The 27,812-nt window shown below is 44.4% G+C and overlaps 1 protein-coding gene and 1 long non-coding RNA gene across 12 annotated transcripts in view; one reads left to right on the top strand and one right to left on the bottom strand.

Moving 5' to 3' along the window:
- On the bottom strand, positions 1-27,339 carry CADM3 (cell adhesion molecule 3). 3 transcript variants are annotated; one of them, XM_016131136.2, is made up of 10 exons: positions 27,087-27,339; positions 10,057-10,158; positions 7,850-7,990; positions 7,200-7,352; positions 6,346-6,483; positions 5,811-5,981; positions 3,418-3,508; positions 2,781-2,950; positions 1,387-1,512; positions 184-449 (listed from the first exon to the last, which is right to left on the bottom strand). In XM_016131136.2, exons 1-10 carry the CDS (start codon positions 27,166-27,168, stop codon positions 331-333), a joined length of 1,293 nt encoding a protein of 430 aa, XP_015986622.1. In that variant the 5' UTR covers positions 27,169-27,339; the 3' UTR covers positions 184-330. The 3 variants fall into 3 exon arrangements, with proteins under 3 accessions (XP_015986623.1, XP_015986622.1, XP_015986624.1); XM_016131137.2 differs by lacking the exon at positions 10,057-10,158 and having other exon boundaries at positions 1-449; positions 27,087-27,329; XM_016131138.2 differs by lacking the exon at positions 5,811-5,981 and having other exon boundaries at positions 188-449; positions 27,087-27,332.
- The window catches only part of LOC107503188, a 124,070-nt gene continuing 107,357 nt past the window's right edge, over positions 11,100-27,812 (top strand). For 2 of the 9 annotated variants that reach the window (XR_004955321.1, XR_004955316.1), the window contains exon 1: positions 11,101-18,749. This is a non-coding gene — a long non-coding RNA (uncharacterized LOC107503188). Of the gene's footprint in view, positions 18,750-27,812 lie in introns of all 9 variants that reach the window. The other 7 variants (XR_004955318.1, XR_001595162.2, XR_004955320.1 and 4 more) reach the window with 7 other exon arrangements.

Genomic DNA, 27,812 nt, shown 5'->3' with positions numbered 1-27,812 from the left:
TTTTTTGCTTTCCTCACCCCAGGGTCCCTACCTCTCCAGCCCAGAGATGAGTTTGATTTGGGCTTGTTACAAAAATAATAATAACCCAAATGCAGAGAAGCCACAGAAAGAGCTGAGGGCAACCCTCCCTCCCCCCTCTCCGCCCACCTCCCTCCCCATTCCAAACCGAGTACAAAACCGCACCCAAAGCAGACATTCTGTACAGGGGGGTGGGGGGCTGGGGAGCAAGCAGGAGGGGTGGCCCTGGGGTCACTCTGTACAAGTCCACGTTGGTGATGGCCCCAACAGTCCCCATGGGGCCCCTTGGGGGCTCAGGAGGTGGTGGGCACCCTAGATGAAATATTCCTTCTTGTCGTCCCCGCCCGACTGTCCGCCTTCTGCGTTGATGATGGCCGTGTCCGCGTCTGGAGCATCATCAGAGCCTTTAGCCTCATGTGTCAGGTAGGTTCCTGAGGAGAGACAGGGGCTCCTCTTTTCAGGAGCAGTTTCCAAACCTTTAACTCCCTCCTTGCCCACTTTTCTATCCACTCAACCACACTTTGCTCCTATCATATTTCTCCTGTTTAGAGCTTTCTTCCTTACCACCTGACCTAACTTGCATTTTGCTGCCAATATCCTTCACTTGATTACATCCCCATGAATTAATGAATTCTGCTTTTAATTAGAATTGCATTAATAATACAGGCAAAAAAAGGTGTGTATATGTGTACATGAGTGTATATGTATGCGTATATATGTGTTTGTATGTGTCTATACATGTGTGTGTCTATATGTGTGTATGTGTGTGTAAGTGTGCATGTAAGGTGGGGCTAGGGAAACTGCTGTTTTAGTTCTATGTGCAAATGCAATTGAGAGTTGGTTAGCACTTGATCAGTTGGTGTTGTCCGGCTATAGATTAGAAGTTATGACAGAGGGGGACATGGGAGAGGAGGTATGTGAAGAGAAGGTAGAGAAAGATGGCATGCAGATAGGAGACGAGAGGAAAAAAAACAGGTATTATGGGGACAGGGGGTGAGGAGATAAAAGTCCAAGGAAATTGAGGCTAAACAAAAGGAAGAAAGTATAGGAAGAAATGGGAAGAAGATGCAGAGTTTCACTGTTCCCTGCTTACAGCAGAAAACCCTGGCAGCAGAGCAGCATAGGAGCAGCAGCTGACTGAGTGAAAAGGTTTGATTTTACTGGATGATCACCAAGTGATGAAGCTTTACTAAAGGGCCATTGGTGTTCCATTATCACAGGGTTGGCTGCATTCTTCTTTCTCAAACATTCCAAGGGGCTGACTGAGTCCCTAAAGGCCCTTCCTACAGCCAGCTCCGACTTGCCTGCTCTTGATTGATCTCTCTACCCACGCCCAAGTTCTCCTGATGCTTCCCTTGCATGTCTGACCTTTGTGCCGGATCAAGTAGTGGCCGAGGAAGATGAGCAGGATGAGCAGCAGAAATACAATGAAAGCCACAATCCCACCAATGATGGCGTGGTAAGTGCTGGAGGACGAGGGCACCGGACTGGGGTCTGGAGGGAGGGGGGAATGTACACAGTCCACATTAAAAATAAATCATGAATAATTATTCCAGAGACTAGGGAAAGGGAAATGTTCTAGAAAAAAATAGGTTTGCATGGCCAAAATGACCTCTCTTATCCATGACAGATCCCTTTCTCTAGGTAGAACTCCACTGAATTTCATTCTAGGTATAGGAGGGTCATTACCATTTAGGATATTCCTGAAAGATGCAGTAACTCATTCTACCACCAGGTGTCAGCACTGTTCCAACAGGACCAGTTTTCCGGAAGCAGGCAAGGCTGATTAGCAAGAGGCTAACCACAAAGGAACAAGAACTTGCTCTCACTGCCAATTATCATCAGTTAATCTGGAGAGATCTAGGGGTAGATACTGGACCTCAGTGCATTGTCCTTGCTCCTGGCATCCTGCAGTAGCTTTGTTTGTTGTGCTGAGGCAGTCCCCACATGCTGAGGTCTGCCCTGGAGTTGGAATCAGACATTCTGGTCTCAGGCCTCTTATCTCTGAGAGGCCTGACTGCTATCCCCTCACTGCTTTATTGGCGTTTCACTCAAGGGAGCCTCTGATGTTCCCCTGACAATGTTTCCCCTATTCTGAGGAAAGGCTTATACAACTTTCTGGCAGGACCCCACTGCCATTGGGATCTTCAAAAAAATCTCCTGCTCAGTCTCCATAAAGGGACCTCTGTGCTAGCTTGTCTCTTCTCCCAAAACTAGGTTTTGTGGTCGCACTTTTAGGAAGAACTTCAGAGAATAAGCATCACCTAGTTCCTCTAGAAGATATTGAATCTGAGAAAAGATTCTGACTATTTCTCAGCACAGTACAAACTTATCTCCATTTTCTGCTTCGACCCAGATCTTCAGGACAGGAGATGACAGCAGCAGGTTGCATCCCATACAAGTTACAGGAGAAATGACTCTGAGAACAGCCTGTCTACACCCACACTTGAAAGGCTCTGGGACCCCTAAACACAGAATTATTATTCTTTGCTGCCAGGTGAGTGCAGGGGTCAGAGAATCATTTGCAGGGGTCATTTGGGTCACCACTGCTAAACAAAGCCTGATGGGAGCCCTGTATTCTACTGATCTTATTGCACATTCCAGAATGGATCTGGAGCCTGAGTCTTCAAGCTCTCAGTGGGGCTCTGTTATCCCTTTAGTCCACTACCAAGCATCATCTGGGGGTGCTCTCATGAGACAGAGTGTAAGATGAACAGAGAGGGGAGAGGGAGGGTGCTGGAGAAGAACTGAAGTGGGCTTACCATTCACATTAAGAGTATAGTAAGCCTTGTAGCTGCCCATGTTGCTGGTTGCTGTGCAGCCGTAGGTGCCACTGTCACTTTTGTTGAGAAATGGGAAGATCAGGGCACTCTCCTGGGTTATCTTCAGTGGTGGCACACTGCCCTCCTTCTCCCAGAGGTACTGCTGGGGGCTGTTGAGGCAGAGAAATTCCAAGTGTTCAGAAGAGAGTAGGTCAGTGAGCTAAAGATAGAAAAAAAAAAAAGAAAGAAAGAAAGAAAGAAAGAAAGAAAGAAAGAAACTGGGAGCAGGGAAGTCAGGATTGTTTGATGAAAGCTAAAGAAGTTATAGGGGCCAGTGACAATGAGCTGCTCAGAGGCAAGTAAAGGGTTACCTCTTGGGGTTCAATTTGTTGAAAAGGGATATTTCTTAACTTGCATCTTACTGTAACTTGGTTCCCTATGGGAATCTCAGGGAATCAGGGATTGGTCCCTCCCCACTTATGCTGCTTTACAGGAGAAACAGAGGACAAATGTTGTTAGACAGTGTCAGGGAAAATGAGAGGCTCAGGCAGTACATAGGAGATAGAAAGACCCTAAGTGAATATCACAATCTGAGAGTATGGAGTTGTATTAGAGGCCAGGGAATGGATCTTCTTACATGGGATTGCCACGACCCTCACAGTGTAGCAACAGCTTCTGGCCCTCGCGGGGATGTGGAGGGTCTGGCCTAATCTTCGCCGTTGGTGTGTCTGTGGAGATGGAAATAGTGTCAATGCAAAACTCTCACACTATTTAGGAGATTGCCTTGATCTCAAAATCATCCAGTTACACGTTATAGCTTCTACCCCTAAATGCCTCAGAAGACCAAGAGACCATGATCGAAGACCTTTCTCCCCCTACTTCTGTGAGCAAAGACTGCTATTGCTATTGAATATGTGAAGGACTGGTACTGCCACTTTGTAAAGGTAGGGTTCTGGAAGGTCAGTCCTTGGTGAAGACCAAAGGCTTGTCTTAATAGAGAGCTGAGAAGGGGTATCACTGATTCATCTGTGCCTAGCACACTGCCTAGCACATAAATGGGACATAATACATTTTGTGACAGAACAAATGCACTTGAACTTGATAATTTATTGAGCTCACAATCTCTTAATCCTCTGTGCTCTACAAGGGAGCTTAAACCAAAAGCAATGTTTGAACAAAAAATATTATTTTTATTGGTCAGTCCAAAAATGAAGTCAGAGTTTTGAAACAGCAAGAGACGGGGGTCATATTTTGGCTGCAAAAGGCACTGACACAATATAGATGGACTCTGTGAAGGAATAATGGCATCTGCTACTGATGCCAAAGGGCTGCTGAGGAGGCTAGGTCCAGATGGCTGCATAGAATAATGCAACCAGATACTGGTTTAGAACAACAGACACAGAGGTCCTGCTTCCCCTAAGGATAGAGCAAGCCTTAACAACCAGTTAATGAAGCTGTTTTAGTCAAATCAAATAGGACAAAGAGAATCAGGCCAGGTGAGAGAATGGGTGTTCTGGAGCCCCATAGCCATAGAAACCTCTAGCACAGTGCCTAAAGTACAGCATTTGTTGAGTGACTATTGATCACAGTTGGGCCAAAAAGCTCCTTGGAGAGTAAATGCCAGATGGTCTGGTACCTAACATAGAAGTCTTTGGGGATCAGACTAAGGAGGGCCTTCCTTAGCCCTGGCCGGGGACCAGCCTTAGGGGAAGAAGCCCAAGGCCAAGAGCCTTGCCATCAGAAATAATAATCAGAGAAATACCTTATAGCAAGATAGAACTCTCAAGTTCACAAAGTGCTTTCATAGATACTATTTCATTTACTCTCAGGAAAAATCAGTGAAGTAAGCAGAAGCCACTAAGAGATTACATACTTTGGTGAAAGTAACACAACTAGTAAGTAGAGGCACTGCAGCTAGAAACCAGGTCATCTGCTTCCAGATTGAGAGTCTGCTAAATGGAAAGTGATGCCACTTGAAACCTGCCTACCTCATGTTCAAGTTTCAGCAATGGGTTTAGCAATTGATTTTAATAGCACTGAAGTGAGGCCTGAATCTCCACAAGAAAGAGATTTAAGGTTTTAGTTCTTTTAGAAAAACACCTAGCCTTTAGCTAAGTTAGGACAAAAAATACCTTATTTCACAACTCTATCTTCTGCCTTTGTACTTTATTTTCTTTTCCCCTTGGTTCCTCTACTTAGAAAAGTTCATTTTGAAAATTTCCAAATTTCCTCAGGTGAGGAGGAAAGTTCTTTGCACATATTCAAACCAGACGCCATAGTAGGGTGAGGATCCTTGGAAAAGTTAGGAGCAGTGATTGTGAGAGTGGCCATTTTGGGTCAGAATCACAAGAAAAATCATAGAACTGTGACAGATAGGGGAGTACTGTGAGGAAAAGATCTGGGAATAGTGATGCTGGAGAGATTGTTTTTCCTACCACCTATATTTTCTTGAAAACATAATATGTTAGAAGAAGCCTTAGTGATCTCCACGTTCACCTTCTCATTTAGCAAATAAAGAATTAAGCTCAGTGGGGTAAAGTAATTTTCTTATAATCACACAGGAGTAAGTGGTAGAGGGCAGACTAGAACCTGAGTCTTCTGGTTCCTGATTTGCTTTAGTTACCACTACAACTTACAAACTAGCTGCATAATACTGGCTTACTCCTGGGTTTGGTAAACTTAACCATTGGGTCAAATCCTTCAAGCTACATATTTTCATAAATAAACTTTTATTGGAACATGACTATGTTTGTTTATACATTGTCTACGGCTACTTTCCTGCAACAACAGCAGAGGTAAGTAGCTGAGACAGAGACACTATGGCCTTCAAAACATAAAATGTTTGCTATTGGGCCCTTTACAGAAAAAGTTTGCTGACCGTTGACCTAGTCCTATCACCTTTTGTCTCATTTTGTTTTTATCTATCCACTTATCTGTGCCTGTTGCTTCATATACAGTCACCTGCACTTTCCTTTTCCCCATTCCCCATCTCATACCTGATCCGTCTTTACCCACAAGCCCATGACATACATAAAACTTCAATGTGTTGAGAGGTGGATCTGTCAGCTCCTTTTAGAGATTCATGGTTCACAGAGCAAACGATGTCTGCGCCATCATCTTCCCGAGTAACCTGAAATGTCACTGAGCTGCTTACAGTGAAGGTTTTACCATTGGGATCTTCCTGTATTCGGGTTGGTTCTCCTAGAGTGCAGAAACAGACACATACGCACATACACACATAGATACAGAATGAGCCCTAACATACAGATATTGTGTGGGCCCTACTGTAGATATACAGATGGTGAGTCTCAACTTAGACAAACTTAGAAAGTTGTGAAATGGATATGTACACATAGGGAGAATGTAGGCCCTAACACACACATGCGCGCGCGCGCACACACACACACACAAGTATACACAGAATATCTGTCATTCCTGCTTTTTCTTTTTATATCATGCCTTATGTGCACACACAGAGACATATAGATGTGTGCCCATCCCTCTCTCCTTTTCTCTTCCCCCCAGCACCACCACCTCCTGTAGCACCAAAGTGGGAGGAACTCACCGTGAAGCTCTTTCTCACCCTTCCGCCAGCTGAGTTGAGCTGCAGGTTTGCTCCCAGAAGACTGACAGTTTAGGGTGGTTGTCTCTTTTTCCCGTAATGATGACTTGTAGCCAGTGATTATGGGCTTCTGTGGGATTCCTACCATGCATAGGGGATGGCCAGGATATGAAGGAGAGGCCATGAGGTCACACTCAGTTCTCCCTGCTGAGATGGTTTCTCTAGGGGTCAAGATACCTGGGTCCTACTTTGGTTTATGAAGGGTAGAAGACTAGATAGCTTTCTCTTTTATCTCCTCTCTGAGGACCAGGAAGAAAGACCTGGGGGGTAGGGGGAGAGGTATGGTAGGGGGGAGATATACTATACCCGGAAAATGATACATGACCTGACACCCTACAGCAAAACTGGGTGACCACAGAAATAGTGTGAAGTTTAGGGAAGCAAAGAAGGAAATTGAACTGTAGGATGAAATATAAGATGCTTACATCTTATATTTTGTGTAAGCACCTGGGGTACTTGATTTGGACAATACAATCATATATTACATACATTTCTCATGTTCCCCCCACACAGTCATGGGAGGCAGGTGGAATAGATATCATTTTTCTTCTGTTATAGATTAGGAAATTCAGGTTCAGAGAGAGTAAGAGATTTACCCCAGAGCAAACAGTAAGTGAAGGAGGAAGGACTGGAATTCAATGCTCTTTGCATTTTGTTCCATTGCAAAGGAAACATAGCCTGAACTTCTCCAAAAGACTTGAAGACTTGCTTGGCTCTAGGCACCTTCAGGGGCCCACCTAGGGAGATTTGTCTGCATTAAAGCATGCTGTGGTAATACTGGGGTTTGGGAGCCTCACCAAGCACAGTGACGAGGGACTTGGCGGTTCTCACAGGCATAGTGAAGATGGAGCAGGTGTACTCCCCCTCGTCCGCCAGGGCCACGTTGCTGATGCTGATGCTGAGCTCATGGGGTGTGGATCTAACCAGCTGAATTCGATTATCTCGAAGGGCTGGGGGAAAATTGGGAGAATTGGAAGCAAGGCTTTTACTGGCACCTTTCACGTTTATCTTCAATCTCAGGTCAGCTTCTTTGGGGGGATGGGTCCAGTGTGATTTGGGGTAGGAGGGGAAACTGATCCTTAGTCTGAGCAATCTTTAGGCCCTTCAGTCATTTTCCTGGACCCTTGGGACCCTAAGACATACTCAGAAAGGTAGGCTGGATTTAAAGGGCTTCCTTGTGAGATACATGAGGCAACATTGACATCGGCTGTCTCTTACTGCTCCTGGTGGGTAAAGTCACCTCATAGCACTGTAAGACCACATATGACCTAGCTGTAATACCGAAGTTTCTCTGAAACTAGTTGAGGGGCCATGGCTTGCTGCTTCCTCAAATAGCACACCTTCACGTCTCTCAGGCTTTGGAGCACAGGGACACTTCTCCTCAGTGCCGCAGTCCCCTTCCCGAGCCCAGGGTTGCCAGAAAGAGAGATAACTCATTGGACTCTACCTCTCTTCTCCCCAAAGTAGAGAGTCTGCTGGGCAGGGTTAGACCACTGCAGAGATGAATCCTCATGGTCTTTCACTTGGCACTTGAGCACCACGGTGCCACCAGCCACCACTGTCTCATCAGATGTCCAGGGCTGACTGTCTGCAGGAGTAGAATAGAGTTAGTTTCCTGAGTCAGCCCTAGACCCTCCACCCATTTCTGGGCCAAAGTCCAACAAAGTCCACCTTATATAATTCAGACCATCCAAGGTCCAGGTCTCTGTGTTTCTTAAGGCATCATGTAAGAAAAATTAGGAGGAAGGAGTAGAGGTGGTAGTGGTGGTGGTGGGGTACCTTATTATTCTCTTACTTTGAATACACAGAAAAACAGTCACTTGTTGAATGTTTGCTGAATAAACTGACAGGGCCACAAACACTTAGAGGTATAAAAGCACTCCAAATCTACACATACCACTCTACGTATATCTTTTCTGATAGCATTCTACCATTCATCTTTGAAAACACACATACACATCTGTTATTCTATGTTTTGCCTTCCTGCCATCACCTGCATAAATGAACAAGAACAGGAGAAGCAGTTGTGACTAATAATCTCAAAACTAAAAGTGAGGGAAAGGCCAGGCCAGCCCTTGGATTGCACATTCATTTAAAAGAGGTAGCTGATAAAACTTCAAAACAAAAAAACAAAAAGGTATTTTAAAAACTGAAATATTTTGACATGAGCTTTTCAATTCTTCCAACAATTATTTCCCTTCATTCATCAGCTGCCTTAACATATTCCTTTCAGTGTTAATATTAACCTACCACCCAACACACAAACCCAAATCACCATCCTAGTGTTATTTTAAAGAGCAAAGGATTAAAGTTTTCCTTTCAATGTGATGGAAATATGTCTTCTAATCCCTCTCTCCTTAGTCAAGTTAAACAGAAAAAGGACTACTAATGTATATAAATGAGTTATTTGAATCTCAAATTGCCTTCTAGTTGGGCATAAATGTGAGCCCCTCAGACTGTGTGACACTTACTTCCTACACCCAAAATTGCTCTGTTTTCCCCACAGCATCCATTCTGCTTCCCAACATTGACTTCCTCATCTTCATGACTGCCTTGCTGTAACCCAATAGCACTGATTTTCACAGACCTAAAATAAGCAACGCCTTCCAGCTCTGATTCTGAAATAGCCACAATATTTCTTCTTTGGAGCTAAATTACTTAACCAGCATTATTCTTCTCTGCAAAGAAAATCAAGAAACATACTTCCTACATTCCCTAATTGAGTAATTTAGACAGTCCCCATGCTGCCTATGACACCAACCTTCCCCCTGCCCTGTTGACTCCTTCTTTCCTTTCTTGGTCACCCAGCTCCATCTCCAAGAAACATATAATGAACACTCCTGTCAGAGAAGGTGCCCTGAGGAGTGTAGGTGGCATGTGCTGGAGTTGATATCAAGTACCAGTGCTTCAGGGTGGCTGTCTCCAAATTGAAGCACAAAGCCTGGCTGCTAGTTTTAGTGTTTAGAATCATATAAAATTAGCACTGAAGTCCGAGATCTTAGGGATCATGGAATCCAATTCCTTTATTTTACAGAGGTAGACAATGAGGCAATGGAAGTGAAGTGATTACCTAAGATCATTCTATTCATCAGTGATTCTAGTTAGGACTAGAACTTTGTTCTTTTGACTCTCAATGCAGTGCGGTTTTCATTGGAATGCCTCTCAAATAATCATCTAATTTGAGGATTGAAACTATGATTTTGAGATTAGTGAGCCAGAGACTGAGCTAGCTGAATAAATCTGGGAATGAAATAGTCTTTAAATATCTCAATGAAAGGTTTGGGAACCCTTTCATTTACCGCTAGCTATACACCAATTTTTGACTAGTAATCCCATTGTCCCTGGTTCCTTATGAAGATTTCTACATTGACTATGTTTTCCAGAACCTCTTTGTTCTAAGTAATATGCTCCTCCTAGAATCATTTTATTTTTGGAAAAATGTGTAGGGGATACAGAGGTCTCTGTATTGGAGGGAAGAAGGATTGAGTGCTAGAGAAGTTGGTGGTGTAGAACTAGGAACTACCATGTCAGATGGAAAGTTGCGTGGTAATGAGGGGAGTGAGAACACAGGGTTAAGGCCACATGAGTGGGAGATGACGTGAGGATGGTGGAGGGCACTGAGGGACACTGAGATGAGGAGGCCTGGATTCTCACCTTGACTGGCCAGCATGTCAGAGCTGCTCCAGACTGTGGAGCTGATGGCCTCGTCGAGTGGAGCCAGAGTTCCCAGCTCCAAATCCTGCTCCTGCCAGTAGCCTGGGGAGAGAATCTCCATCAAGGATGAGCCCTACATAGATGCTGCTGCAGTTTGGGATCTATACTTTTATTGTTGGGGGTAGCAGAGAGGTAGGCCCCTATGAAAAACAGGTTCACCAGGATACCCAAGAGAAGGTGGGTTTCTCACAAAGGGAAAAGATTAATTAGATTCCTGAAAAAGGAAGTGAACTCTTCCTCTGAATGGGTGAATAAAAGGAGGACGCTAGGTTTTATCAGTCAATCATATAATGTTAGAGCCAAAAAAAGATCTCAGAGGTCATGTGGTCCACTACTCCTACTTCATAGGTGAAGACAATGAAGCCCATAGAGGTTGATCATGACTTTGTTAAGGTCACTATAGAGAAAATGAAAGAGAACCAAACACTTTTCATTGCTTAACCAGGATTCTTTCTGCTACTAAGATAATGATACTTTTAATAATTAGAAAATACTTTCACATTCATCCTTTTAACAAACTTGTAAAATCAGTACTCTGGTATTATTACTACTCTGCAGTGTGGAAACATAATGTAGTGACTTGTTCAAGGTCATACAAATAGAAGAACAAAGACTGACAATTAAATGCTTGATCCAAATCCAAAGCTATGTTTGTTTCAGGTAAGGACTGCTACTGAAGACAGACACCACAGTGAGGGCCCATGCCTTCTCAGATTGTTATCTTCTGTTGAGTGCTTAAATTCTCAAATCTTCCTCCTCCATCCTCAGCCAAACTGATCACTTTGTATCACTGACTCTGTTCGCTCCTCTGCCACAACCGTCCCCTCTCTTCCTAGTAGGTAGCCCCTGAACCCTTCTGCGAAGTACTGTGTAGTGTCAAGGGCCTATCCTATTTCTCCGATTCAACTTGAAGAGGCGGAAGGACAAAGAAACCATCCAAGGGACTTCTTTCAGGGGCTCCCGCCATAAGCCCAAAGTAGCCAATCACGTGCGCAAAATTTAGTGATGTCATCAGCTGCTGAGCAGAATCCCAGTGCTGCTACCTGTCCCGCCGGGAATCCCCGCCGAACTTCCCCACCGAACTTAGATTGTTCCAGCGCACTCGCTGGAGAGCCCGCAGGGGAGGGCAGGTAGGAGAGGAAAGGACAAGAAGGGGCGCTGAGACCAAGGGGTAGTTGGGGAGGTGCGGAGGCGGGAGATGGGGTGGTGGGGGTGTGAGAGTAAAAAGGGAAGTGACATAGCGGATTAGAGTCCGTGGAGAAGAAAGGGGACAAGGGAGAGACTTGCTGAATCAGAAGGGAAAGAGGGAAGAGGGGTGAAGGGAGAGAGGGAAGGGAAGCGGGAGTTAGTGTCCTTTCATGTGGCTAGGGCTCCAAGAAATAGCTTCAGGGATTCACAGGCCTCCTTGGAGGCGCCCCCTTGCCGTCCACCCCGCCCTTCCCACCCCCACGCGCCCCCACCCCGGCCCGCCCCGCCCCGCCCCGCCCCGCCACTGTTCCTTCCAGACATGCTCCGGGAGATTTCAGTAATTACTGTGTTCTCAATCAGGAGAAGCCCTGATTCTCAAATGGAAGGGAGAGTAAAGCAGAGAAAACAGAAAATCTATAACAGGTAGGCAGAAGTAGGCAGAAGGGGGACAAGGGTTGGTGAAGAGAGGCAACGAAAGTGAGGACAAGAGAAGGAAGGGTGACTCAGGAGAAGACGAGTGCTCTTCCATCCAGCAGAGACCCTCCGTAGGTACCAGGCTCTCACCCTACTGCCTTTTGTGGACATCAAGAATGGAGGAAACTGGAAGTTGGTGAGTGTTTCATATTATTTTCCAGGTTATGTGTTTGTGGGCGCGCTGCTTCAGCACACAGTAGGAAGCCAAATGGCTGTGCTAAGTTGGTGGAGGGATAGGGAGAAGCCAGAGACAGTCGGCAGCAGTATTGGTACCCAGTGCATAAAACACCAAGTAGGCCTTTGCTCAAATAAACAGAAGAAATATAGCCACCTCATATTTTGGTATAGGACTTTGAGTTTACAAAGTGGATTTTCACCCATTAATTCACTGAATGTCAAAACGACCTTGAGAGATAGGCAGTCCCATATAATCGTTTTTTAGCGATGAGGTTTAGAGAGAGGTTCAGAGACTTACCTAAAGGCATACAAATAGTACACCTCTCAAGGAGCCTCTTTCTCTCTGGTGATGCTTTCAAAGCTTTTCAACAGTTCCTTTTCTTATAGCATTTCAGCCCATTGCACTGCAAATTTACTTGCTTAGTTATCAGTCTCCTCATCTAAACCTTGAGTTGCTTAAGAGCAGAGGTCTTATTTATCTCTGTATATTTAGCACTTAAACCTGGGCTCTCAGTACATTTAATTGGTTTGGTAATTCATTCAGTCACAATTGGTACTGTACTGTGTCTATTCCTATCAGGCAGAGCATGCATTCTGTACAGCAGCATGGATTTAGTCTTCACTCTCCTCTCCTTTCATCTGTGCTTTTTTCATGCACTCTTAAGTTCTGTTCTTCTTGTTTACATTCCTCTCATCCTTTACCCCTCCTGCATTTTGTTGGCATTTTTTTTTTTTCTGCATAGGATGAATAAGTGAAATGATGTAGGTCATTCAAACCAAACTAAATTGTTCAGGTGATAGGACTGATAACTAAACAGATAATCTCCAGTAAATGGCATATTTGGAATATGCTTGACATATTGTCTCAGTAGGCTTACAGGGAACTCAGTCTGATCTGTAGTGTTTTAAGAAAATACTTAAGAAGTAGCTGTTTTTCCCCCTCTCTAGGGGTGACATTTCTCCCTCTAATTCTGAGAAGTACTTAAGTTTTTTGCTGTTTTTATAAAATTGTACAACTGTAATAATACATTCTGAATGGCCACTCCCCTGGAAGTGGATGAATGATTATAATTCTATCAACAGAAACATGGATAAGTAGAAGAATTTATTACCTGGGTTGTGAAAGTATAGTGTTTTCTTTGGATTTAGATCATGCCAATCAATAATGAATCAGCAAAATTCCTTCAATGGATTCAGACTGGAAAGGAAAACTTAAGAGTGCTCTGAAATGGTGGCATGAACTTTGAAGTGGAAATAGTGAAAATTCGTTCAGGCAGGGTCTTTGGAAGGAAATGCAGACATTAAAATCTCAGGGCCATTAGTGAGGGGAGGCCCCTCAAATAGAAAAAGAGATGAAGAGAGCACTGGTCATATTGGTCGCATTGTTTCCTTGCTCAGAAACCTTCGCCGACTTTCCATTGTCTGCAGTTTATATCCAGATGTTAGCCTGACCTTCAAGATCCTGTAAAGTCTGATAGCAGTATGCCTTTCATCTTTGCCTTTACATCACTCATCCCATATCTCAGACATATGACACTGTTTGGAATTCTCTGTATAACTCTTTTGCTTTTTTGCATACATTCTCTTTCCTACAATAAATTTGTTGATAATGCCTTCACCCATGTTCACAAGTCTAAGTCTTATCCATTCTTAAAGCCTATTGTTTGTGGCACCTCCTTCAAGAAGTCTTCCCTGACTGTCTCAGGTGAAAATAAAGAGTTGGAGCACTTTCTTTGCTTTCCTTAAATTATGCATCACCCTCTACTTTGTACTGCAAGTTTGGCTTCCCTCCAAAATTATGCAGGTAGAGTTGATATCTGATTCATTTTTCTATCCAGTACTGGCCCTAATACAGCAGTTATACATTGAAGGTGCTTAATAAATATTTATTTTAAAAAAAATTAAAGATGCTGAGAGCATCTTCCACTCTGAGAACTAGGCTCAACATTTGCTAGTGAAGAGGAAATAGCAAACAAAACAGGGTAAGAACAAATACATAGGCTAAGAAAGAGGGTAATCCATCAGATGCCGAAGCTCTAGAAGTTTGCAAGATGGTGAGAATCGATGTTTATCGATCATCTTCTGTGTTGTCAAGATCCGTGTTAGGTACTCTATATTCATTATTCCAGAACAACCCTGTTAATAGGTATTATTATGCACATGTTAAGGATGAGTTAACTGAGACTCAGAAACTAACTAAGATTCAGAGAAGTTAAGTAACTCATCCATATGATGGATTCAGTAAGTGTTGGGATGGGACAGGCTTTAAACTTAGGCCTCTCTGACCATGAAGACCAGCCGTTTTGCACATCTTCACTACACTTCCTCCCTTTGCAGAGCATGCATTTTGTATGTGTGGCAGTGGGGCAGAGATTACAGGGGAAAGATTCCTTTCTTCATTGCTGGCCAGGGTAGCTCCCCTAAACAGTATTCACAGCACTCATTTGCACTCTGACTAAAAACAAAACAAAACTGTACCAAGTTGGAAATGGGTGCCTGTGGTGGTAGAGGTGTGACTTGTACCCACTGAATTGGATTTCTTAATATATCTCCATCTGTACTTCTGGGGGCTATATTGTATACCTTTAGGAGCCTTACAATGTGGAATTCTTAGTTAACCAGGCTACAGAAGTGTCCAATTAAAACTAACAGAATCCCTTCATGTTTTCATAACACTCTAGCACTGAGGCTAAAAACTAACATCTTCCTGTTTGCCCTCAGTTACCTTGGTTTATTTACCCATGAGTTCCAGTATCTTTAGGACTCCCAGCATTTTAAAAGACAGCGTAGCCCTTTCATGCACTAATTTCCTTTCGATTGATTGTTCATATTGAGTAGCAGAGGTGAGAATTGGAGACTTACTAATGTGCCTCTTTAAAGCATACCTTGGCACCTGCAATTCAGTTTTTCACTCATAGCCCAGAACCTTACACATAGTAAGTGCTCAATAAATATTTATTGAATAAATAAATGAGTGACTCAAATGATAAAAAATGTATTATGTCCCCAATGTAGGTGATGCAAGTAGGGAAGTCTATGTGCCAGTATAACCCCTGAGTGCTTGGCTTTTATTTCTTTCTTGTCTTGTCTGTTTTGGGAATCTAAGGCGCATTGGCCTGAGGGCCATGAACAAGGTCACATGTACACATTTAGGATGGTGGGACATGCGGATAGAACTCTCCCATATAGCTGCTTCTGTTCTTGCTAGTGCTTGGGTCCAGGGCCCCACTTCACAAACTCTAGAGAAAAATCAGCTCCCTGAGTAGGAGTTGATGGTGATGATGATGATGATGATTCAGCATTTCTCTAATTCTAGAGTTAAAAACACTCTTCGTCCCAGCCTACTTGTTATTCCTCACGACTACCGTGACAGGTGGGTGGAGGAGTGTTATCTCCAAGGGAAAAACACATCGGGACTGTGGCCCAGAATACTGAAGGGACACACTTTTAGAATGGTTTACCCACACCCATGGCTGGGTCCCCTGGCCAGACGATCTCACTCAAATTCTTCCCTGACCTCAGACACACAGTGAATTCTTGTATGTATTTGGATCACACACCAGAGAGAATGGCCACAGCAAAATCAGAATTAGAACGCAGCCCCTAGAGCTTTTCTTTATGCCCAGAGCCATATTTTTTTTTTAACAGCGAATGCCTGATTCTACGTTTGGAGGGGAGTGGGCCAATCCCATCTGAGTCCTAATTTAGGTGTTAATGCCAAGATTTTGGAAGTCACTTACTTAGACTTGAGAGATCTTAAAACACAAAACCCTGATCAAAAAAGGATTCTACTTAACTTTCTACAGTTGTTCTTGGGCTGCCAGGAATTATGCTACTTCCTCTGAGGTTATGGTGTATTTCTTAGTTTAAGATTTTTAGGGCCTGAGTGTCGAAATATTCCTTATTTCTTTCCCTTCATTCCTTTCTAACTTTGTCTGTCTTCCCTAAGTTCCAAGATCCCTGATACTTCCATTAATACAGTGCAGTCAAACAAAAGCTTGGGCCACAGAAGTGGGAGTTACCCTGTCATTTGGGGTTATCTGTCTTTTCGGGGGTTGTTTGTACATTTTTTTTCTTTCTGTGGCTCCTCAGGAACAGTGCTCTGTCCCCTCACAGGCAGCAGGATCTCCTAAAGGATCTTCCTAAGCTCAGATACACTGCAGCTCACATTCACTTCAGAACTTCAGAGCTCAGTCACCCTTCAGCTGCCTGCCTGCCTCCTTGAGCTAGGCCTTCTCTTCAGCTCACTGCCCCCTCCACCCTCTTTCTGGCTGGACTACTGAGACTTTGCTCCCCTTTTTTTCCTCCCCCCATTGTTATTTCTGTTGCTGTTTGGTTTTTCCTTTTGGAGTCTTATTTATCTACTTTCCTTCTGGCTCCCAGCGGCCTCTTGGGCCTAAAGTCACTACTCTAAGCTTTGCTTCATTCTCTCAGGAAGCTTACAGGATATAAGTGAAAATAAGTGGTAACTAGAGGTGAGGAACAGAAGCTTCACTTTAAGAAGTTCCCAACATGCTGATTAGCCTTGCAGATTGGTAAAGTGTGGCCAAGAGATTCAAGATTTATAGAATGTACACTGTTAGATAATCCAAGAGATTTAGGTTTGGAAGGGACCAACGTGGGCTCAAACAGATTTATTGTTGCATGTCAGCAGACACCTTTTGGTTCCATACTAAGCAGGTTGTTGAAAATGAAAAGCTTTGTTTTCTGGGCTTGGAATGGTGTGTGGCTAAGCTTTTCCAGGTTGAATGAGAAGGAGGGAACCTTTGGGTAGATGGCTAACTTGCCTGTGGTGGTGTGAGGGTGGGATTAAAACGAAAAGTTTATCTGGCATTAACCCTCTTTTCACTGAAAAACCCAGTTATCTCAAATGTTTCCCTATATTCAAATTTAAAAACAGAATCAAACTTTAATATGTCATGAATAAATATATTTTGTATGTTTGAAAACTTTGAATTAATTTGCCTGTTCGGTCATTTTCTACTGACCTTTAATAGCCAGAGGTGGTTATTTTTAAGATCTTTTTGACTGTACCAGAAAGGATGGAACTGATGTCCTTCCTGAACCCCTTTACCAAAGTTCAATAATTCCTCTTCTCTTTCTGTTAAATCTCATTCGTCTCCAAATATTTTCCCTCTATGATTCTTAGGAGCATAGACTTTTAGAGTTGACGAGAAGCTAAAGTAGCATCTAGTGCAACCCTCTCATTTTAAAAATGAAGAACTAAGATGTTTAGGAACTTAAGCAAAGTCACACAGGCAGCTTGTGGGAACTGTGATTACAACGTGGTCTCCTGTATTCATTGCCATTTGATAGCAGTTAAGTGTACTAGCTAATTCAGAGGTCGAGTTGCTCCTTGTCTCCCTGTGTATTGCAGTGAGAAACCCCAAGACCCTAGATCTCAAGGAAAGCAACTCTACTAAATGCTGGGCAGGTTAGAGAAGTTGGAATGAGATGAAGAGGTAGTACTTTCACATGCAAAGAATAGCATCTTCGAAAACTTCAGGACCTTACAGGCAGATTCCAGTTCTCACAGAAAAGGCTAGGGGACAGAAGCCACTTTCATACCCTTAGGAGTTAAAAAATGGTGATTATGAGAACAAGGCTGTGTGTGCCCACACGGGGGCATCTGCATGTTGGAGAGCTGGAGGAATACTAACCTGATTGTGAAGTGGGAGACATAGAGTAGAAGAGATTAAAAAAAAAAAAAAAAAGCAGAAGAGTATGTCCTATTCTTGCACTAGAGAGAGAAAAATTCTAGAGGCAGAAGTGGGCTTGCAGTAGGCTGAGGGGGGCCATGAGAGACTTAGTTAAGATTCCGAGGAGCGGAGACAGGGAAGTGGGTGGCAGAGAAGGAGGTGGGGACAGCTGTTGCTTTGATTTGCTATTGAGTCACCGTTCTTGGTGCATTAGCACTGAGAGGGAGCCCTGAGCTGGCCCCCAACAATAACGAGCCCTTCTGTAGCCAATACTTCATTGTAGCAAGAACCAAAATTGAGAGAAAAAAATGAAGGGGAACCTATCCCCAAAGAACCCCTTCCTAGCCTTAGCTCCCTGCTTCTAAGACTGAGCTGTTTGCTCTAGACAGGCATCTAGTGTTTTTTACTAAGGCTGGTAGGACAAAGAGGATGGTTCAGTAAGAGCTATTGGGAGAACAGGTTCTGTGCTGGGGTCTGACTAATCAGTTGTTTCTCAGGTAAGCCCCTAAAGCCTACTATGAAATCACTATTTTAAATGACATTTTAGGAGTATTGATTTGTCCCCATCTCCTTATTCCCTCCCCACCATGTTCACACACTCAGAAATCAGGACAGGTGTGACCTTGGATCTGCATTCTAATGCAATAGAGAGTCAGAAGGACAGACTTTATCTGAACTCTTAGATGCCTCTTGAACCAAGTGCAGGCTAAATTAATCTTGCTGCTTTCACATATGTGTAGTAGATTTAGGCAAGAATTCCCCACCCCCTGCCCCCTCCCCCCATCTTAGAAAGTACTTGGAAAGGAAACAAAACAGAGTCAGTGTGGAGTAAATGCAAGCAGAATTCAGTTTAGCTCATTGGAAAATATGTTTAGCTATTGGAAATTAGGGGCTTGGAATGGAAAAGAAAGCCCAGAGATCAGGGAGAAATAAAGGATAGATTCCCTGAGGCTGAGAAATTTCAGTCGGTTCCAAAACCTTACTCCCTATCTTCTTCTCTTTTGCTTTTTATGTCACATTTTAGACATTTCAGGCTGCTGGCTTGGTGTGGTGGGATAACAATGCTGCGAAAAAGTTTAATTTGTTAGAACTCAGGTAAGAAAGCATTTATCTCTGCTGGTTCTGATTTTACTGACTTGTGTTTACTGTTTCCCTTCACTGGGTGATCAGAATCAGGTGTGGATGACAGGTTCAGGGCAGTGGTCAGGAGAACTACATGAAGAATGATGTACTCTGCTCTCCACACCCATACTACTTCAGGTTCCCTTCTTCCCCCAATCTTATCTGAAACTGAGTCTTTTTGCGTCACTTTTCTCATTTAAAAATGTATTTTTTCCAAGGGAGAAAAAGTGTTCAATTAGCCTTACTTTGTGCCTTCTTGGAAATTTAACTCTTCTGTGAAACAAACACATTTTTCCAAGTCTACAGACCTCACAGTCCCCAGAGTGGCAAATAATACTGTTCAGATCCAGAGATCTCCTCTTCTTTTCTCCTCTTTAACCTTCACTGAGTGTCTCTTCTTTGATGTGAGGATAAACACATTTTGTGCCCCAAGTGCATATATATTCTGACCTGGTTACCTTCTTTCTCTCCTTCAATATATGTCCCTCAACACACGGCACACTACAATTTCCACTATTCATATGTCCGTTTTAATTTTTTCTGACATAAACACACAGCTTTTCTTATGACCCAGATACACAGCCCTTTTTACAAGCCCATTATTAATCAGAACCTCTTACTTCCAGAAAACCATATGGCTTAAACACAGAGATTCTCCCAAGAGCAGAATCCAGGCTCTCTATTCTGCTCATACTCCCTAGGCAATGGCCAGAATCCTCTCCTCCCCAGGGCTAAGGCTCAGTCCATCTGTTACTGACACTGGACTCCAGGGCTTGGAAACCAGAATAGAATTGGCATTAAGCAGCAGTTGAGGATAAATGAAAATATGTGAGGCCCAGGGGCTTAGTGATGGTGGTTTTCATATTCATATGAGATTATAGCATAGAGATTAGAGGAGGAAAGATAGGTGTTTGGAAAGACTTTGTCCTTAAGAATTAGAGTAAGAACTAGTAGGAATGAGTGAGTACAATTGTCCTACTGTCAATTTTTACATTTTCTGAGGGATGAATGATTAGGAGCAGATGGTAATACTGGCCCTCATTTTATAATAATATAAGAACATTGTTCCAGTCTCCAGAGGTGACCTAAGTCTTAAGTTATTTGCCATTGATGTATTTATTAGAGTCTTGCTGGGTTCCCAAGAAGTATCAGGTATTTAAGTCAGAGACTCAATAAACCAGTTCACCTTTGCAGCTTTTTACTCTGTCTGAGACTTTGGCTAGAATTCTAGAATCAGATTGGAAGCTAAGAACCAGAGCACAGAAGAAAATAAACATATAAAGCAAGTATCTACATATTCCCAATGAAATCTGTTATTAGAAGTACTAGTCCTCCATTTTACCTTGCCAATATCTGGGACTATATCAAGGAAGTGGAGAGCTTAAGTAATGGTCAGAGATGACTGGTCAAGACATCAGCCTTCATTTCTTTTTCTTTTTTCCCCTAGGGCAAGTTGATGTGTCTGACCTTCCTCACCCTGAACTGGAAGTAAATGAGCCAAAGGTGCTCATAATTATCAGTCTATACACAATTAGTGTAGGTCTAGCAGGAGTAAGGAAAAATAGATCCTTAGAGAAGACATTTTAGTTCTTCATATTATTTAGCTTTCTTATGATTCTCCTGGAGACGTCCAGGGAAAAATGAAGAGATATAAGAGGGTTAAATAATCCCAGAGTTAAGAGCTCACATAGAAGAATGACACACATATTTAAAAAATATTGGAATCTCTGCACTAGAATCCTTTCTGAAACATGTCTGCTCTTCTCAAGAATAGGGGGCTCAGGGGGATGAGTAGATGGGAGATACTTCAACTATTATTGTAACCCTAATTCTGTCTTCTGGAAGGCTCACTCATGGGGATAAATCAGTTCCATTACCTGTCCTTGAAGAATGACATTTCTCCTTGTTTCAAATGAGGGACTGGAAGAGGAGTCCTAGAAATTCATTCTGAAAGCTTGCTTCCCCAACTAGACTCTGCTGTAGGTCATTCATAAGTGTTTAACTATTATATGAACTATTATGCAGAAATTGACATTTAGGGAAATCAGCACTTAGGGGGAAAGAAGCTTGTGTAGTTCTTATGTGATGGGAGGAACAGGCTGTCTAGTCTCAGACTTGTCATACTTGATGTCATAAGCTTATTAGCAGATACTCCAAAAGAGCAGTAGAGTCTGGTTTAAGGATGCATCTCCTGAGATTTGACCAAAGACTTGGACTCTAGGATGGGGTGGTTATATTTAAGGCCATTTAATTCTGTACAAGATGGTTATAAAGATGGGGAACATGAGCCAGGGTTTTGATATTTGTTTTCTATGCCTCTTATATATTGAATCCCTCCAGTATCTATTCTGACAACCTGCCACTATGTGTTGTCTCTGTGTTTACCTCTAAGATTGAGGGAAAAGGGGAAATAAGCTCCATAGCAGGACAGCTGGAGTTGGTCATCAGGCTCAAAATGGTTTTAAGAGGTGCATGCTTATAAACTGAATAGGACTCATTTTGCATTCCACTGTTATAGTGTATGTGTGGTTATTGTATATGAGCAATACTGTCTCAGTCTAAAACATGACTATTTGTAGTTCTATTTTTAATATATGAGTCCATATGTAGCAAACCATCCAGTTCTTTTGAGGCCATTTGAGGTCACTCTAGGCCCTAGTGTCCTGAGCATTTCAAACAAACAATTCTTTTCAACCTCATAATTGACTTTCCTTTCTGTCCCCTTCCTATGGTTGATTAGATGGTTGTGAGGACTCTCCCAGGGGAGCATGTCAAGGGTCATAACTAAGATCATGTGTGTTTGTGGTGGGGGAAGGAGATTGCCATCCTGTTCTGAGGACTACATTGTGGAGAGCAGAGATTATGAAATGTGGAGGGAGAGCAGGACCATGGAGAGCAACAAGAAGCTCCTGGAGTGTCACCATCAGGGGCTAGCACCATGGAGAGCTCAAAGCACAGGTAGTTCCACAGAGTCCAGGAGAAGCAAGTGGGATCATAGGTTTAAGGCAGCCAGCTCTCCAACAATAAAACTGAAAGAACAGACATCAGGGCTCCTGTTAGAATCATGTTACACACCCATCACTTGCTCTAAAAGGCCTCCTGAAGTACTGTTTGAACCTGTCATATATATGTCCAAGAGTATATAAAACATGAGGACCACTGACTGAATTTGCCAATATGGGCCTCAGTAATTATGATAATTTCCTAAGTATAGATGGTGGTAGAGAGGGTTTTAATTTGTTACAACCAATTATGAATAATTGTCAAATGAGGTAAGCAGTACCACAGAGCCTGTGTCCCCTCAGAGACACTAGGGCATGAGCAAGCCAAAATGTATTACCATCAGATAGAGTATGAGATATGTTAGCATCAGAGTTCTCTAAGGCACCAAAAATTTCTGTAAATAGTTAAGTCTTGATCATACATGGAAAGAGGAAATGGGTGAAGTCTCTTAAGAAAGGTATTGTCCTTAAGACTTCAAGGCCTGTGTTAATTGGGACAGTTGGTCATTTTCTTCAGGCTTACAGAAATTTTGGTAAAGGGGCAAATAATTCTTGTTGCTTCAGTGAAGAATATGTAGCTTTACTTAGCCTGTATTTTGTAAAAATCTCAACAGCTTCATGTGTTCATGACTCTTGAGAGTTTGGCTTCTCAGACCTCTTAGTGATAGATCTCCTTGTTATAACAGATTGAATTGGGTTTTTACTTGGGTTATAAGGCCCCTGAGCATTAGCTGGTTCTGACTCTGTAAGGGACAATCATTACTGCTGATTTCAACGTTTATAGATGGACGGATCTCTAGAACATGACCTCATCAAGTATTAGGAGCCTATAGGAAATGGTTAAAGAGAAATATTACATTTTAATATGAAAAATAAAAGAAGTTATCATTACCAACAACTTTTTAATACCCCTAGATTTTTCACTTAGTAGTCAATAAGGAACTAGCTCTTTACACAGCCTGCTTTTATGGAGAACATGGAGCCTAGATTACTATCCTTAGATGAAATTCCATTCCTGAGAAGTAGATGACCAAAAAGGGATAGTTGGACCAGTTACAGTTCTGTACTAGGAAACAACAAAGAATGTGACTTGTTGCAGATCCAAGGGTTTTATTTCTCTTGTGATAACTATGAAGATTTTTTCCCCCTAGCATCTGACTTAAGGAAAAACAGCTTTTAATCTCATTCCACATATTATTTGGACTGCAAGGTGGTAGTAACTGTGAGGAGTACCAAAATAAAATCTAAAGAATTACAGAACAATGGCACAACTACCTAGTCTGCTATTTCAGAGTGACCAGAACACCAAAAAGATGTCATCTGTAGAATTTTATGGCTGCAGAAGTATGAGTCATTCTCCAAATGAATAGTGAATGTCTCCAACAAGGCACTCTTGAAATTAGATTTGGACCTCTTTTCTTCCTTAGTTGGAAGGGGAATGAGATAGAGATAGAGACAGAGATAGCCCCTAAGGGTAGTGAGCTGACTCACTTTACTGTCAGTCTAGGGCACAGGAGTTCACATTGTATGTAGCAGAACCCTAAGTTGTGCCTTACAGATTATGGGGAGTGTGGTGAAGCCAAGAAGAAGAGTGAAAGGCCTATAGGTCTTACTTCTCTGTTTCAACAAGAGTAATTCTCCTTTTTATCTGTTTAATTTATTTGAGAAAGAAATTTCACATTTAAAAAAAAAAGAGTGAGGAAATCACTGTTCTAGAGGAAACTACTAAAACCAGTAGTGCTGCCTAGCTCTAGAGAAAGCTTACAGAACCTTTGGCATCATTGCTGGATTGGCAGTTGACATTCCAGAGCTTGGGCCCCACATCAGGCAGACTGGTTCTGTATGGAATTAACTAACCTCTGCTATACCAGTGTCTCTACTGTGGTCTCAACTTCTTTGTGCCAGAAAATGCACATGTCTGAAAGGAAAGCAGATCCTTTCCAAGGGTTACAGCTGCAACTAGGAAGAGAACAGGAACAAAAACAGAACAGTAATGGCTGCAACTAGGAACAGAAAGTAGATGGAGTAGGTCTGCCAAGCAGATCTGTGGGCAGCTCTTGAGTGAATGCCTGCTGGACTTCTCCAGCACACTGGCCCTGATCTGTACACTGGGCACCTGGCCAGGGAGCTGCAGAATGGATAGCAGTGAACAGAAGGTCATTGGGAAGGGAGAAGATATTCATGTGTGGGGCAGTGTAGTACAAAGTTAAATTGCTATAACCTGGTCTAAAATAAAGTGAAGCTGTCTATCCATCCATCTCTCGACTAAATCAATTCAGAATTCTGGAAATAACTTGAGAAGGAAGAATCCAAAGAAAGTTGGTCACAATGTTGGACACGAGCTGCTCACCAGAGAGATAACCACAGGAAACATTATGTATTCCCCAAACTCAGAATTGCTAACTTTTGACAATACCAGTGGAGAAATGTGAGAGGAGGGGCAGGTGGCAAACTCTGAAATGTCTAAAACATTCCTGAGCTTCAAGCCACAGCATGAATAGCAAGGTTCAAATACCACTGTTGCCTGTCTCCAGCTTTTCAATCCCTGTCAGTCTTATGAAGCTTAAGAATATATGTGCTGTACTCTAGGGAGCTATATACCTCAGCAGCATATGAAATCTGTTTTTCTTATTCTGAATGAAAATAGCCACTCTACCACACACTTTAGACCACTCAAGCATCAGTGTATTAGGGCATCTTGTCCTCAAACTTTCACACCTCATCTCTCCCTGTTTTGGTCAAACATTACCTATGTAATGGTCAAACTATGAACTGCCTTGCTCCCTGCCCAGGGGCCCCAGACCAGCTCAGGGGTAGGCATTTCTTCTGCAAGATCCTGGTCAGAATGGCTTAATCAATGAACATTAAATCTAAACATCTACTTCCCACCATCAGAGCTGGCCTTCTTAGATCCAGAAACTAAGGTAGAATTAATTCAGGTAGATCATGAATTAATATACAGTATGGTTTTTATATCACACATTAGTGCATCTGGAGACATTGCACACCAGACAAATCCACTATCTTTCTACAAGGAGAATGCTCTACTAGGAAAACTGCTTGATTTGACTCTTTCTGGTTAATGGACCTCTCTCCCCATTCCTGACTCCCAACCTCTCCTCTAGAAATTCTCCATTCGAAACTTAGTGCGTTCTACTCTTTCTCTCAAACAGCTGCTCTAAGACATATTTTAAAATATGAGGATAGAGCATTTCTTTTCCTCTCAACCTTAAGCCTGAGTGGGGGCTGGGCCCCTAAGTTGAGGACCAAGAAAGAATAGTGCCTTTAGTGAAGAATTAGCTAGCATATAGATTTACTCTGTTCTCCAGTGTTAACATTCTAGAGTTGAAGAGCTCATAGCTTCTGGGGATGGCTTCTTTCTGTTTAGGTACTGGCCTGGCACCAGCAGTTCCCATTGTTGAGCAAGTGCAGTTTGGGTCATACTTGTCTGTCTTTAATGCAGCTAACAGGATGGGAGGGCCACGGGCTGCACTTAAAAATCAAGGCCTAGTAGAGGGTCATTATTGAGGTGCAAACACCCAGTTCCTCTCCTTGCCTTGCACCTAGCCTGCCCTCCCTCTGAACTTCCCACATTTCCTCAGTGAGTTGGGTCATCAGTGCAGACCCCTGGGGAAGAGGGATTCCACATAGGGGAGAGGAAGGCCACTTGTCTCTGTGGTGACTCAAACAGGAACTCCCTTTGGGGATTGTTGATGGGTACATGGTGGAAAGAGTCAGCCAACCATCTGTAGGGAGGGGATCCCCAGTGTCCCTATACCAGTGGAAGCTCCTTTATCATGATAGAGAGGGGGGGGGAGGTCAGGCGAGATGGGTTATCATTCCCCTAGCACCCTGGCTCTTCGTCTGTTTTCTTCAAATGAAATTCTCTACATCATCATCCTCAGTTTCAACCCCTCCCCTCTCCACCCCCGCCCCGCCCTATGCCCATCCCTGCTGGCCACTGGGTCCATCACCCAGGAGCCTCCTCCCTTTTCTCCTCCCCTGCGGTTCTTTCTGGTTCTGTTTTTCATTGGCATCTAGCCGGGCATAGCCACCACCCTCCCCCTCACTCTCCCCACTTCCCTTTGCTCAGCAGAGGTTCCCTTCCCTCTTCCCCCTCCCCCATCCCAGCCCAGCTCTGACTGGGATGGAGGAGACTGGAAGATGCATTCCTTTAGTCCCTTCACAGCCTGCCCTCCCTCCTCTGGGATGCGAGGTTCTGAGCTCTGGTTCCCTTCCTGGTCTCCTTTTAACTGCCAGCCCATTAACCATCAGCAGTCTTTAAGAAAGCTGAGGTGCCCACACAGCGCTGACCTACATAGTGGGGTCCAGAACAGGAGGGGCTCTTCTCCAAGTCTCCTCACCCCTGGCCCCGCCTCCTTTCTCCCCTCACTCTCTTCCTTCATCTCTCTACCATTAAAAACCAAAAAAGGTTTGAGTTCTACACTGGGGCAGAGGGGCTAGGCATGCTACCCCACCCCAAGTGTGGAGAAATCAGTGTTTAGCCCAGGAAAGCTTTTGGTTTTCCGTGCATCATCTTTCCCAAATATCTTGATCCTTTCTTTTCCCTAACCCCTCCCCCCCCCCCCGCCGCCCCTGCCCCTCCCCACTCCGCCCCGCCTGCCCTGCCTCCCACCTCCTCCGCTCTTGTCTGGGTTTCTTACAGCTTCAGCCACCGCTAGGTATATTGCCATCCCGGGGCCCTCTCCGCCCTGTGTTGTTGTTTTGCTTCAAGGAGAAGCCTCCCCCTTGCCCATGCCCCCCTCAACAGCCTCACCCAGGACCCCTTCCCTGGGCACTCGGAGCTGCGCTGCGGGTGGAGAGATGGGTGGGGGGAGCAGAAATGTTTTCATACAGCAGTTTGGGGGATTGAACTGGCCACCCTACCCTCCAGACATACATACACAAACACCCGACACACGCCCTGACTGTCTCACTCCGCCTCCAGCACACATTGACACAGACATACACACAGATACTGACACAGGAACGCAGAACCAGACACCAACAGAGACGCGCAGACCCAGACACACACGGACATCAACACATTCACACCCTGGCCTGCTACAACAGACTCCGACCGCGGTGCACACGCAGACACACTCGACGGTGTGCAAGGAGCATACCCGGCACACCCACGACCCACAGAGACATAGATGCTCAGACAGGCACAGGGGTATTAGCAGCTGGCGACTTGGACCCCAGGTTCCAAACAAAGCCAAGAGAGTCCCTCCGCCCCCAGTGCCGTTCGGAACCCCCGCCCCGGTCGCTACCCTCCTCCCCCGGCGCCGCCCCCTCCCTCACTCACCGTCCTGGGAGAGGTTGGTCCCGCCGGGCGCCCAGCAGTAGGCGAAGAGAAGGAGCAGGGGCAGGGCGGAAGGAGCCCCCATCGCGCTTCCCGGCCGGCTCCCTGCTGGGCGCGGGAGAGCCTGCGTCCCTAGGGGCTGGTGATGGGAGAAGGTAGACGACGACTCTGACCGAAAGGGAGCCCCGGAGCCTCTGGGAGCCCGGGGCCGAGGTGGGGACCAGGAGGGAACCGGCGCTGCTGCAGTCGCCGGGATTAAATAGGGCGCTTGGAGCAAACCATTCGCTTGGAGGTGGAGGGGGGTAACGGGGGGGGGCTGGGCTGGTCGCAAGGGGGGGGGGCCGCCTGCCGCATTCCCCACTCCCCACGCCCCCTCCGCGCCGTGGTGGTGCCTTCCAACCCCTCCGCTGGGAGCTTGGCCAACCCGGCTCGGGTGTGGAACAGGGGGAGGGAGCTGGCTCAGCAGCGGGACCCGGTGCGCACCCCTCTTAGGTTTAGGTTGGAGGGAGGGGAGTTGGGCAGGGCTCTGGGCCAGTTGGCGAGAGCGGCCACTGCAGGCCTGGACAAGGGCGTGCCCAGTAGCCTGAGATCCTCCAGCCCTGGCCTACCCTGTTTGGCACCTGGGGATCCCCAAGAGCCCTAGGGGGTCTCCCTATCAACACTGTGCCAGGAACATATCCCCAATGGGTAACAGTTACCTTGACCATTCTTCTAAACACCAACATCCTT

Source organism: Rousettus aegyptiacus, unplaced genomic scaffold, assembly GCF_014176215.1.
Source record: "Rousettus aegyptiacus isolate mRouAeg1 unplaced genomic scaffold, mRouAeg1.p scaffold_m13_p_17, whole genome shotgun sequence".
Lineage (NCBI taxonomy): Eukaryota > Metazoa > Chordata > Mammalia > Chiroptera > Pteropodidae > Rousettus > Rousettus aegyptiacus.
This window is presented reverse-complemented; position numbering and strand designations above follow the sequence as displayed.